We start from the raw sequence: 13,034 nt of genomic DNA, 5'->3' as shown, positions 1-13,034 counted from the left end.
TTTATGAGAAGAGATTCTTTATCATTAAAAGGGTGTATCATTGCCAGTCTCCGGGCTGCTTGCTTTAAAAAAGTAGTTAAGGGAGACATTTCTTCAATTTGCTTTTATGAGAAGTGATTCTTTATCATTAAAAGGGTGTATCATCGCCAGTCTCCGGGCTGCTTGCTTTAAAAAAAGTAGTTAAGGGAGACATTTCTTCAATTTGCTTTTATTAGAAGAGATTCTTTATCATTAAAAGGGTGTATCATTGCCAGTCTCCGGGCTGCTTGCTTTAAAAAAGTAGTTAAGGGAGACATTTCTTCAATTTGCTTTTATTAGAAGAGATTCTTTATCATTAAAAGGGTGTATCATCGCCAGTCTCCGGGCTGCTTGCTTTAAAAAAAGTAGTTAAGGTAGACATTTCTTCAATTTGCTTTTATGAGAAGTGATTCTTTATCATTAAAAGGGTGTATCATTGCCAGTCTCCGGGCTGCTTGCTTTAAAAAAGTAGTTAAGGGAGACATTTCTTCAATTTGCTTTTATTAGAAGAGATTCTTTATCATTAAAAGGGTGTATCATCGCCAGTCTCCGGGCTGCTTGCTTTAAAAAAAGTAGTTAAGGTAGACATTTCTTCAATTTGCTTTTATGAGAAGTGATTCTTTATCATTAAAAGGGTGTATCATCGCCAGTCTCCGGGCTGCTTGCTTTAAAAAAAGTAGTTAAGGTAAAGGTAGACATTTCTTCAATTTGCTTTTATGAGAAGAGATTCTTTATCATTAAAAGGGTGTATCATTGCCAGTCTCCATGCTGCTTGCTTTAAAAAAAGTAGTTAAGGTAGACATTTCTTCAATTTGCTTTTATGAGAAGAGATTCTTTATCATTAAAATGGTGTATCATTGCCAGTCTCCGGGCTGCTTGCTTTAAAAAAAGTAGTTAAGGTAGACATTTCTTCAATTTGCTTTTATGAGAAGTGATTCTTTATCATTAAAAGGGTGTATCATCGCCAGTCTCCATGCTGCTTGCTTTAAAAAAAGTAGTTAAGGTAGACATTTCTTCAATTTGCTTTTATGAGAAGTGATTCTTTATCATTAAAAGGGTGTATCATCGCCAGTCTCCGGGCTGCTTGCTTTAAAAAAAGTAGTTAAGGTAGACATTTCTTCAATTTGCTTTTATGAGAAGTGATTCTTTATCATTAAAAGGGTGTATCATCGCCAGTCTCCGGGCTGCTTGCTTTAAAAAAAGTAGTTAAGGTAGACATTTCTTCAATTTGCTTTTATGAGAAGAGATTCTTTATCATTAAAAGGGTGTATCATTGCCAGTCTCCATGCTGCTTGCTTTAAAAAAAGTAGTTAAGGGAGACATTTCTTCAATTTGCTTTTATGAGAAGTGATTCTTTATCATTAAAATGGTGTACCATTGCCAGTCTCCATGCTGCTTGCTTTAAAAAAAGTAGTTAAGGTAGACATTTCTTCAATTTGCTTTTATTATAAGGGATTCTTTATTATTAAAGTGGTGTATCATAGCCAGTCTCCGGGCTGCTTGCTTTAAAAAAAGTAGTTAGGTAAACATTTCTTCTATTTGCTTTTATTAGAAGGGATTCTTTATAATTAAAAGGGTGTATCATTGCCAGTCTCCAGGCTGCTTGCTTTAAAAAAAGTAGTTAGGTAAACATTTCTTCTATTTGCTTTTATTAGAAGGGATTCTTTATAATTAAAAGGGTGTATCATTGCCAGTCTCCGGGCTGCTTGCTTTAAAAAAAGTAGTTAAGGTAGACATTTCTTCAATTTGCTTTTATTATAAGGGATTCTTTATCATTAAAAGGGTGTATCATTGCCAGTCTCCGGGCTGCTTGCTTTAAAAAAAGTAGTTAGGTAAACATTTCTTCTATTTGCTTTTATTAGAAGGGATTCTTTATAATTAAAAGGGTGTATCATTGCCAGTCTCCGGGCTGCTTACTTTAAAAAAAGTAGTTAAGGTAGACATTTCTTCAATTTGCTTTTATTATAAGGGATTCTTTATAATTAAAAGGGTGTATCATTGCCAGTCTCCGGGCTGCTTGCTTTAAAAAAAGTAGTTAGGTAAACATTTCTTCTATTTGCTTTTATTAGAAGGGATTCTTTATAATTAAAAGGGTGTATCATTGCCAGTCTCCAGGCTGCTTGCTTTAAAAAAAGTAGTTAGGTAAACATTTCTTCTATTTGCTTTTATTAGAAGGGATTCTTTATAATTAAAAGGGTGTATCATTGCCAGTCTCCGGGCTGCTTGCTTTAAAAAAAGTAGTTAAGGTAGACATTTCTTCAATTTGCTTTTATTATAAGGGATTCTTTATCATTAAAAGGGTTTATCATTGACAGTCTCAGGGCTGCTTGCTTTAAAAAAGTAGTTAAGGTAGACATTTCTTCAATTTGCTTTTATTATAAGGGATTCTTTATCATTAAAGTGGTGTATCATAGCCAGTCTCCATGCTGCTTGCTTTAAAAAGTACTAATGGACAGTTTAGAGTTAAGTAACATTTTAAAGTATCTCGGTAAAGTATTAAGGCCCCTACACACAATCAATTTTTTCGTCAATTGATATCAATTTATTGACGACAATGAAATTGACGATATCACTGTGCCTACACATGGTCAATGATTTTACTTCAATTTCCAGTCTGATTCATAACTTTGAGATGAAAGCATCTGTGACTTTAGGAATAGTGCTCTTTCACTGCTGGGAAAACACTAAATTATTGATCAATATATTGGTGCTTTGCCCACACACGATCAATTTTATTGAAGACCCATCAATAAATATCAAAGGATCTTTGATCTCTCAATGAATTGATTCAATCAAATTGTTTCAATTAAATTGATATCAATGTCCCCTACTCACGGTCAATTTCTCCATCAATTCATTGACCTCAACTAATTGACGAAAAAATTGATCGTGTGTAGAGGCCTTTATACTTTAGTCTTATCTTATTATTGTCAATATTTTCCAGGTTTAAAGAGTACTAATGGATATTTTAGAGTTAAGTAACATTTTGAAATATCTCACTAATGTATTCTACTTTAGTCTTATCTTATTATTGTCAATGTTTTCAGGTTTAAAGATGGAAGAGCTCAAAGCACAATTGTCTCTCTTAGAAGACCTTGCAAAAGAGTAAAGGCTTAACAGGAGGAGAAATAAGAGGAGCTGATTTGTACGTTCAATTATAAAATTTAGCTGCAAGAGGTGTGATTTAACCTTGGATAATATCTTCTTACCGTGTGCTGTCAGTGAAGTAAAGTGGTTAAATATTAATTGAAGAGTATATATATGGTAATTCAGTTATGCATTGTAATGTATGTGGAGTTACAGGTATTGTATAAAGTCTCGTTTAATAATGATTATTTTGTATAGAATAAATACTTTAGGTTTTTATGAAAATTTTTTTGTTTCCCTCAGATGTGGATTGCAAGGATGGTGAAAACTTCTAATTTTAAACATAAGACTTACCTGGTAGTTATATATATATATAGCTTAGTCTCTGACGTCACGCTATATATATATAACTACCGGGTAAGTATGTTCAAAAATTTATTTTATAATAAAAATAAAATTTTTAAACATAAGACTTACCTGGTAGTTATATATATAGCTTAGTCTCTGACGTCACGCTATATATATAACTACCGGGTAAGTATGTTCCAAAATTTATTTTATAATAAAAATAACATTTTTAAACATAAGACTTACCTGGTAGTTATATATATAGCTTAGTCTCTGACGTCACGCAATTTATATAACTACCGGGTAAGTATGTTCAAAAATTTATTTTATAATAAAAACAACATTTTTAAACAAGACTTACCTGGTAGTTATATATAGAGCGTGACGTCAGAGACTAAGCTAATTATATATAACTACCAGGTCAGTATGTTAAAGAATTTATTTTATAATAAAAATAACATTTTGTATCCATATCTGATGATAATATAAAGAATAATTGGAATTTACTCAGAGGCTACATACTACCTCGAAAAGGTTAATTTACTGCATTGTAAATTATATTTATTCTGTGACGTACGTTTGATATCAATTTAAATCACAAAGTGAGGTTGAAGAGGTATTCTGTGAATGAGACAACTAGAAATTGGCCATAAATATTTGATAAGTGGCTGTTCTTCTTGAATATCTGAAATTCACGATTCTTTTACTCTTTGAAGTGTGAGCTTCCGTTCTTAACTCGCTTTATTAGTCTATCTCTCCTATTCATGATTACCTTGATGGAATTGTTCATTTTCTTCTTCCTTCACCATCATTTGTCATTTTTACAGTTTCAAAATGGGCTTTCTTTTTCAATTGTCTCAAGTCTTGAAAGAATACTATCTTGAATAGATTCATTTATTATATATTTATGCTGTGATGTACTTTTGATATCAATTTAAATCACTAAGTGAGGTTGAAGAGGTATTCTGTGAATGAGAAAGAAGTGAAAATTGGCCACGTTGAAATTCACGATTCTTTTACGCTTTGAAGTGTGAGCTTCCATTCTTAACTCACTTTATTAGTCTATCTCTCCTATTCATGATTTCCTGGATGGATTAGCTCAATATTTTATTCCTTCACCATCATTTGTCATTTTTAAAGTCTCAAATTGGTCTTTCTTTTCCTATTGTCTGAAGTACTGTAAGTTTATTCCTTCACCATCATTTGTCATTTTTAAAGTCTCAAATTGGTCTTTCTTTTCCTATTGTCTGAAGTACTGCAAGAATATTAGAGGTGTGAGGGGATGTCTTGTAGTTTTATCAAGCTCACCGCCTTCTCTTTATTCATTAAATGAAACTCTTTTGCTTGAGGAAACATTATCAATATTTCTTGGAAGTGACAATGTCTAGGGCTCTCGGATTGCTTTAAACGTCTTTGGAAGAGCACTAAATTCCAAACTGCTTAATTTGATTCAAAGAAGTTGTACGTTTCATTGCAATGTTTTAAATTGTACTCCACATCCCAAGTACAAAATCTGTATACAATTCTTATCTTATTTGTATATTTGTAAGTGGTTAAGAATCTTGAGATATTTGAGAATGTTCTCTCCTTTTGTGTCTTTCTACTTGCCATTATTTAATGGTTGCCTTTCCATTTAAAAACCCTTCTCCATCATACTCCTTTGTTTCTATGTTTTAATCACTGATCCAATTTACTGAAAAAGTAAAAACAGCATAAACCTCTAAGACAGCCTCAAGAAAGCCTCTTACCACTTCTATTCTGTTATTATTGTTATTACTAGCTAAGCTACAACCACAGCTGGAAAAGCAGGTTGCTAGAAACCCAAGGGCTCCAACATGAAAAATAACCCAATGCATAAAAGGAATTAAACGGATTTTGAAGCGAAGCGAAAAATCTATTTTTGGGTGAGATGGCTATGTCGTCCTGATGGAAGCTCTTTAAAGTAGCTTCCTAAGGGATATATGTACTACAGTGATATTCCCAGAGAATTTTACCTTTAGGTATCCAGAATTCTAACTCCTGGCGTGAATATCCTTAAATTTTCTCCCAAGGATATCGCATAATATCAGAGGACGTATTCTTGACACGCCACATAGCAATCTGCACCCCTAATAGCGTTTACTCTTCGAGGGGGGTGTGGCAGAATAGAAAGGGAGCCGTATCAAGGTTACCCCCGTTCTCGTACTACTATTGAGTATGACAACAGCGCCATTTCCAAGATGGCGGACATTCTTTATTTTGTAGCGATTTCGCTAAGTGGTGTTCCCTGGTGATCTAACTTTAACTTAGAAAAGTGTACCCTCAAGCAAAAGAACTCTAATCCAAGACAGTGGAAGGCCAGGACACTGAAGTTATGGCATTACCTATGACTAAAGTACAATGGTATGGTTTAAGAGTGTCCTTCTCCTAGAAGAGCTGCTTATCATAGTTAACATGTCTCTTCTACCCCTACCAAGTGGAAAATAACCATTGAACAATTACAGTGCAGAAGACTACTTGGTTTGGTTTCCTATTTTCTCACCTTGCTATCCAACTTCTTTATCTTTACCATGCTCCAGTTTTCGCCTCTCATTCCAGAATGAGTCCTTTTGGCTATCCCTGTGAGTCGAGAAATGTGGCTCCATGAACTTTAATTGAAAGTCTGCATTCTATTTAAACAATGGTTTTATAGATGTTTAATTAAATAATATCATCTGGCTAATATGTTTTAGGGTTTTTATTTATCTCGGGAAGAATGTAACACACTCCATAAAATGTCTTGATTAACATAGTGCACCCACAAACTGAAGGTAAATCCACAAACTGAAGGTAAATATAAATGTTAAAGATGAACAAATTTAGAGCGATTCAACTACTTTATGTATATGTGATAAAAAGAATCATCCATATTTGGTTTATGAAACTCCAGACTCAAATATTTTGAAATCAACAAATTTTCTTGAAAAGAGATAGAATATAATTGTCTGTAAATATGAAAATTTTGATGTTATGGTAATTTGAGGAAATATCTTAGTTGGAGAAGCTGCACCATTTAAGGTTGCCTGCACGTACAAAAGTTATCACTATAGTCAGCAAATATCTATGGGCCCAGTTTCAACACCACTAATAGCTGTTGAGCCTAAGTTGCGTTGCCCTCCCATGCACTTATTATCTACGTAGAGTAGTTATTTATTGTGTGTAACCCTCCATTGGAAAATATGGTGTGGCTACATTATTTTTGTTACATTCTTTCAGTTTTTTGCTACACAGATACAATCCTGCATCCCGAAATAGGAGTGTGGTTTCAGCAAAACTGGAAATGCTGCTGTTAAAATGTATAACAAGGTGTTGGTGATTACTGGCGGGTAGCAGTGGAAGCTGTGTCCCTTCCAATTCCCTGAAAAGCCACTCTTACTTCAGCTGGTGAGTAGGACAGCCGTACTCTTGGTCAATAAACTTGGTGCATTAATTGCCTTTTTTATTTTTTCAGATTGCAAGTGTGTGTGCCTGTTCATGGAAAAACCATGAATAGGAATGCGGTCTTGTCCCTGCATCCCTGCACAATGTTGCGGGCCTTTCATGAGCAAGCCTAATGTGTATCCCCATTCTTTGTGTCCTGCTTGCAATGGGCATGACTGTACGTAGTCTTCTTGTAAAGAGTATAGGGAGCGGTTGGCCTCCAAGTTAGATTCTTCTCCTTTGGGTTCTGCTGCCAAGATGAAAAAATTTGCTGGTTCTCTTCTCTCTTCTCTTGGAACTCGGGCTTCTGATCCCTTTATATCACGATCCTTTGGGGGGAATACGAAGAAGGAAGACTACAATAATTTGTCCCTGTGGCAAGCACAGAGTAATATAGCAGTATTAGCTTCCCTAGAGGAGCAGCTATAGCCTCTGCTAATGGTCAACCCGACCAAACCTTTTCAGATTACACTGCTAGTGACAATGATCTAAAGACGTTATGGCCGTCTTTAGGACTAAAAGGAATACTTTCCAGAGAGACTCCTGCAAGCCTTGGCTTTATTTGAAGCAAAGTCTCCATAGCTGGAGCCTGCTTAGTTTGCTAACGCCTGCAGAAGAAGCCCCTGGCTCTCCCCACTCAGGATTGACTTCTCCGGCAGGAATAGCTGAAGAACCATCCTCGCTTTTAGTCGCCTTCTGCGTCAAAGAAACTTTTACGCCATCCTTCACTTCCTAGCTCTTTACCAGATACATCTTCATCGGATAAACAATCTCCAAACTTGGACCGCCTCTACAATAAAAAGTAGAGTTCCTCTCCAATAAGACAAGGACGTTGCTCTCTCGCCCAAGGAACCTCCTTCCCTGCCCTTCAGGAGGCATATTGTTATGTCCTCTAAAGATTACCTTCATCGCAAAGGAATTAAATCTACCTACAGGAAGTGAGAAGTTCTTCAAGCACTTGGTGCATTAATTGCCTTTTTTATTTTTTCAGATTGCAAGTGTGTGTGCCTGTTCATGGAAAAACCATGAATAGGAATGCGGTCTTGTCCCTGCATCCCTGCACAATGTTGTGGGCCTTTCATGAGCAAGCCTAATGTGTATCCCCATTCTTTGTGTCCTGCTTGCAATGGGCATGACTGTACGTAGTCTTCTTGTAAAGAGTATAGGGAGCGGTTGGCCTCCAAGTTAGATTCTTCTCCTTTGGGTTCTGCTGCCAAGATGAAAAAATTTGCTGGTTCTCTTCTCTCTTCTCTTGGAACTCGGGCTTCTGATCCCTTTATATCACGATCCTTTGGGGGGAATACGAAGAAGGAAGACTACAATAATTTGTCCCTGTGGCAAGCACAGAGTAATATAGCAGTATTAGCTTCCCTAGAGGAGCAGCTATAGCCTCTGCTAATGGTCAACCCGACCAAACCTTTTCAGATTACACTGCTACTGACAATGTCCTAAAGACATTATGGCCATCTTTAGGACTAGAAAGAATACCTTTCTGAGAGACTCCTGCAAGCCTTAGCGTTATCTGAAGCAAAGTCTCCTTAGCTGGGGCCTGCTTAATCTGCTGCACCAGCAGAAGAAGCCCCTGGCTCTCCCCACTCAGGATTGACTTCTCCAGAAGAAATAGCTGAACATCCATCCACGCTTTTAGTCATCTTCAGCTTCAAAGAAGCGCTTACACCATCCTTCACTTCCTAGCTCTTTACCAGATACATCTTCATCGGATAAACAATCTCCAAACTTGGACTGCTTCTACAATAAAAAGTAGAGTTTCTCTCCAATAAGACAAGGATGTTGCTGTCTCACACAAGGAACCTCCTTCCCTTCCCTTCAGGAGGCATATTGTTATGTCCTCGAAAGATTACCTTCATTGCAAAGGAATTAAATCTTCCTACAGGAAGTGAGTAGTTCTTCAAGCACTTGTATGTTCATTCTTTTGAGTGCTCTCTAACTGGATCACTCTCTTCTGTGAATGAGTGTGTACGCTGGAATGCGCACACTCATTGTTAAAAATGTACTCCTCATCGCGCGTGCTTAGGATTTTTTAGCATTCTACAGTTCATCTATGGTCACTTAGAGAGCATTCAACTCGTAGCACATGCGTACACCTTTGTGCCTAAGCGCTATTTGGAAATTGATCGGTCTCCTATTTGTGTGGACCCTCTGACAAGGTAGGGTTCTTCTACTCACACTATTTCTTAAATCCCATGATCAATTCACTAATAGACAATACTGTAAATTTTATTTTATGAATTATAGGCTACCTTTATCCCCAAGTACTGTACCTGTAAGCAATGGTATGTAACCTTTGAACTCAGGTTTGGTTGTCAATAACTACCAGTTACTTAAGGAAAATGACATGGACATTTCCTCAGTTAATTTATTGGTTCATCTTGAAAGGCATAAAATTTGGGATGAAAAGAGAATGTTTTACTATTAAAAGGTTAAAGGTGTCTGGTTTCAGTTCCAGTTCCATCAGAATAGATGATCACCAGAATGTCAGCCGGGCAAGCCCAACCCCCCACTGTGGTGCCCTATAGGTCTATAGTTTGGAAATAATTAGAAAGATGAGATGATATACTAGAGAATAACTGAGATTGTATCTAGTTTGTTTTGAGTAAGAGTGAAGACACAAAGCTGCTACTAAGAATTAAGACAATAGAAAACAGGAAAGATTAGCTAAGGTTAATGGCATGGCAGATCAACTTCCAGGGAATTTAAAGTGACGGAGAATGACTTATGAAGGCAATTACCCCTATAGGATGGTAGTGCTGTAATTGGTCAAAACTTGGCACGCTTAGGCATTACTTGAGGGTCTTTGCAGCATATTTTTTTCCCAGAGTTGCAGGCAGTTAATTCTAATAGCCAGGCCTTCTCCATCACGAGGCTCAATACTACGCAGTGCTCTAGAAGTTTTATTCCAGCTGTTACCAAGTTGTGGAATGATCTTCCTAATCGGATGGTTGAATCAGTAGAACTTCAAAAGTTCAAAGTTGGAGCAAATGCTTTTTTGTTGACCAGGCGGACATGAGTCTTTTATAGTTTATTTATGACATATTTGTTTTTGATGTTGTTAATAGTTTATATATGACATGTCTGTTTTGACGTTGTTACTGTTTTTAGAATGATTTATTGTTAATTTGTTCTCTTCATTTATTTATTGCCTTATTTCCTTTCCTCACTGGGCTATTTTTCCCTGTTGGGGCCCCTGGGTTTATAGCATCTTGCTTTTCCAACTAGGGTTGTAGCTTGGATAGTAATAATAATAATAATAATAATAATAATGCCATATATCCTTCAGGGATTATGGTAGCCTATTGGGTAGTGCTATAACCTCTGTACCATGGTCTTCCACTGTCTTGGGTTAGAGTTCTCTTGCTTGAGGGTACACTCGGGGTCACTATTCTATCTTATTTCTCTTCCTCTGGTTTTGTTGAAGTTTTTACAGTTTATATAGGAGATATTTATTTTAATGTTACCCTTCTTAAGATACTTTATTTTTCCTTGTTTCCTTTCCTCACTGGACTATTTTCTCTGTTGGAGCCCCCGGGCTTATAGCATCTTGCACGCAAGCTCGATAGTTTCTCGTAGTGTCAGCAACCTGACTATCCATGTGAGCTAAGGATGGGGGTTTTGAGGGAGCTTACAGGTCTACCTGCTTAGTCATCAGCAGCCATTGCATGGTCTCCCCTGGTCGTACCTTGGATGAAGAGCGCTTTGGCTGCTGATTATATACATATATAGTCAGTCTCTAGGGCATTGTCACTGTCCCTGACCTCTGCCATTCATGAGTGGCCTTTGAACTTCAGTTTCATTCTTGCTTTCCCTCTTCCATCTTGGTGTCCAACCGGTTTTAACTTTTACTGTATGTTGGCTACTCCCTTTGCAAATCTGGGTTGAATGGCCTTCTCACTTCCAGCACTGGATCATAGAGCCAAATTCATGAATCTAATCTAATCTTAAATGCTTTTAGAAGTAAAAATAAAAATGGATGTTATATGTATGAGATTAGTTTATCTTATTTTCATTTGCAAATTATAAGAGAATTGGTTACATGAGCAAAATTGGCGCTTTTTGAGGTAAAAATATTGTTGAGCTCAATTATCATTATTATTATTATTATATTCCAGTGAGGAAAGGAAATGAATAAACTATAAGAGAAAGAACAATTAAGATGAAATATCTTAAGAACAGTAACAACATTGATATAAATCTTTTATATGTGAACTATGAAGAGACTCATGTCAGCCTATTCAACAAAAAATCATCGCTGCACGTTTGAACTTTTGAAGTTTCAAGTTATAAAGTCTTTGAAACATCCCTTTGACCCATATTGGCACAGTTTTCATCCTTCTACTGGACCTCTGTGTCTAATTCCTTGATTCCATCTTGCCATTCAACATCTAAATCCCTGTCCACACGATCGAGCATGCCCGACGAGCAAACAGTGATACCAGGCCACAATAGTTAGTGAGAATGAGGGTTGATGACGTCAGGAGCGGGAAAACTTATGGCAGGGATCTGGCAACACTTTATGATGCCAGATCCCTGTCTGTGGTTTTCCCGCATCTGACGTCATTAACCCTCATTCTTACTAACTATTGTGGTCTGGTATCACTGTTTGCCCGTCGGGCATGCTCGATCGTATGGACAGGGCTTAACATTTGATTGAAGTGCCAACTGTTTATACTTTACTTTGAAGGCTGCTTTTCTGGTCCTATACAGCAGGGGAACCCTGCTTTCTACAGTGCCTTCACAGTCATTTTATCATATGCATTCCAAGGCATTCAACATTTCCCAACTCACGTCATCAATGAATGGCAGAAGCCAGGAGCCAGAAGCCCCTCGGCACTTAAATGCCCTAAACATCCTGGTGTTTTAGCATTCATCGCAATTTAGAAGGAAGAAGAAATGTATGTTTGGTTAAAGGGATGAACGGAAGGCTTATTCTTGCCTTGACCGCCAAGAAAAGCCGTAAGGAAACCCACAGGTATAGCCACTTTCCGGATGTTAGCTAGTGTCTGTCTAGCCACGAACCACCAAACAGCTAAGTCACTTGCATGAGTCCCTTGCATTAATTATTACAGGACGTTGGAAGGTCAACTCTCTTCCGTATTCATTTTTTTTTCAGGCTTAGTTTTAGAATTTCTCTCTCTCTCTCTCTCTCTCTCTCTCTCTCTCTCTCTCTCTCTCTCTCTCTCTCTCAGGATAAGTTGCTTAAATAACAAGCAACAAACTGTATAAGGAACAGTCGAAATGTAATGATGGTAAGGACAAAAGTCTCTCTCTCTCTCTCTCTCTCTCTCTCTCTCTCTCTCTCTCTCTCTCTCTCTCTCTCTCTCAATATCCAATTCATCAACAAAGCCAATAAGATATCTGAAAATTGATGCATAACTCTGAAAAGGGGAATGTATAATGATGATGAAAACCATAAATATTTTAAAATTCTTTAAGATTCTTCCAACAAATAGTCTAAGTTTGATGAATTTACCATCGTTCACGTTGTCTATTAAGAACAATAAAAAAATTACTTATGTAAAGCTAGTAAAAAACTTCCGTGGTTAAGTATATAAAGTCAAAGACAGTAAAGTACCAAGTGTATTTAACTAGTCCTGTCAAGTAGAAAACCAAAATTAACTCCAGATTTCCGAGTAATATAAAAAGTATTAAATAGAAACGTCTGATATAGTGATGTTGAAAAATGAACCCATCACTGCAGCAAAACATTGAATTAATGAAACTCTCCTAAATATATTTGCCTATCTTGTTTTCCATATTTTTTCTTTCTAATTTCTTTAAAATATTCTCACGTGGTGTTTCTGTTCGGTGGAAGATTAATTGGACCTCTACTTAGTTTGCTAGATTGGATTTAATTATAGATTTAAAAAGCATGAAACACATCATAAACGACAGAGAGAGAGAGAGAGAGAGAGAGAGAGAGAGAAAAGCATGAAACATCATAAACAAGAGAGAGAGAGAGAGAGAGAGAGAGAGCGAGAGAAAAGCATGAAACACATCATAAACAAAAGAGAGAGAGAGAGAGAGAGAAAAGCATGAAACACATCATAAACAAAAGAGAGAGAGAGAGAGAGAGAGAGAGAGAGAGAAGCATGAAACACATCATAAACAAGAGAGAGAGAGAGAGA

The 13,034-nt window shown here is 36.7% G+C and overlaps 1 protein-coding gene across 1 annotated transcript in view; it reads left to right on the top strand.

The window, feature by feature from the left end:
• Positions 1 to 3,390, top strand: part of LOC137634632 (uncharacterized) — a 43,003-nt gene extending 39,613 nt beyond the window's left edge. Inside the window, exon 4 of the mRNA XM_068367099.1 lies at positions 3,066 to 3,390. Within this exon, the coding sequence (XP_068223200.1) occupies positions 3,066 to 3,127 (62 nt within the window). The 3' untranslated portion in view covers positions 3,128 to 3,390. The remainder of the gene's footprint in view (positions 1 to 3,065) is intronic.
• Positions 3,391 to 13,034: the final 9,644 nt, after the last annotated feature.

The sequence above is a fragment of the Palaemon carinicauda genome, chromosome 45, assembly GCF_036898095.1.
Source record: "Palaemon carinicauda isolate YSFRI2023 chromosome 45, ASM3689809v2, whole genome shotgun sequence".
Taxonomy (NCBI): Eukaryota; Metazoa; Arthropoda; class Malacostraca; order Decapoda; family Palaemonidae; genus Palaemon; species Palaemon carinicauda.
Note: the sequence above shows the minus strand (reverse complement) of the source record. Positions and strands in the feature narration are given on the sequence as shown.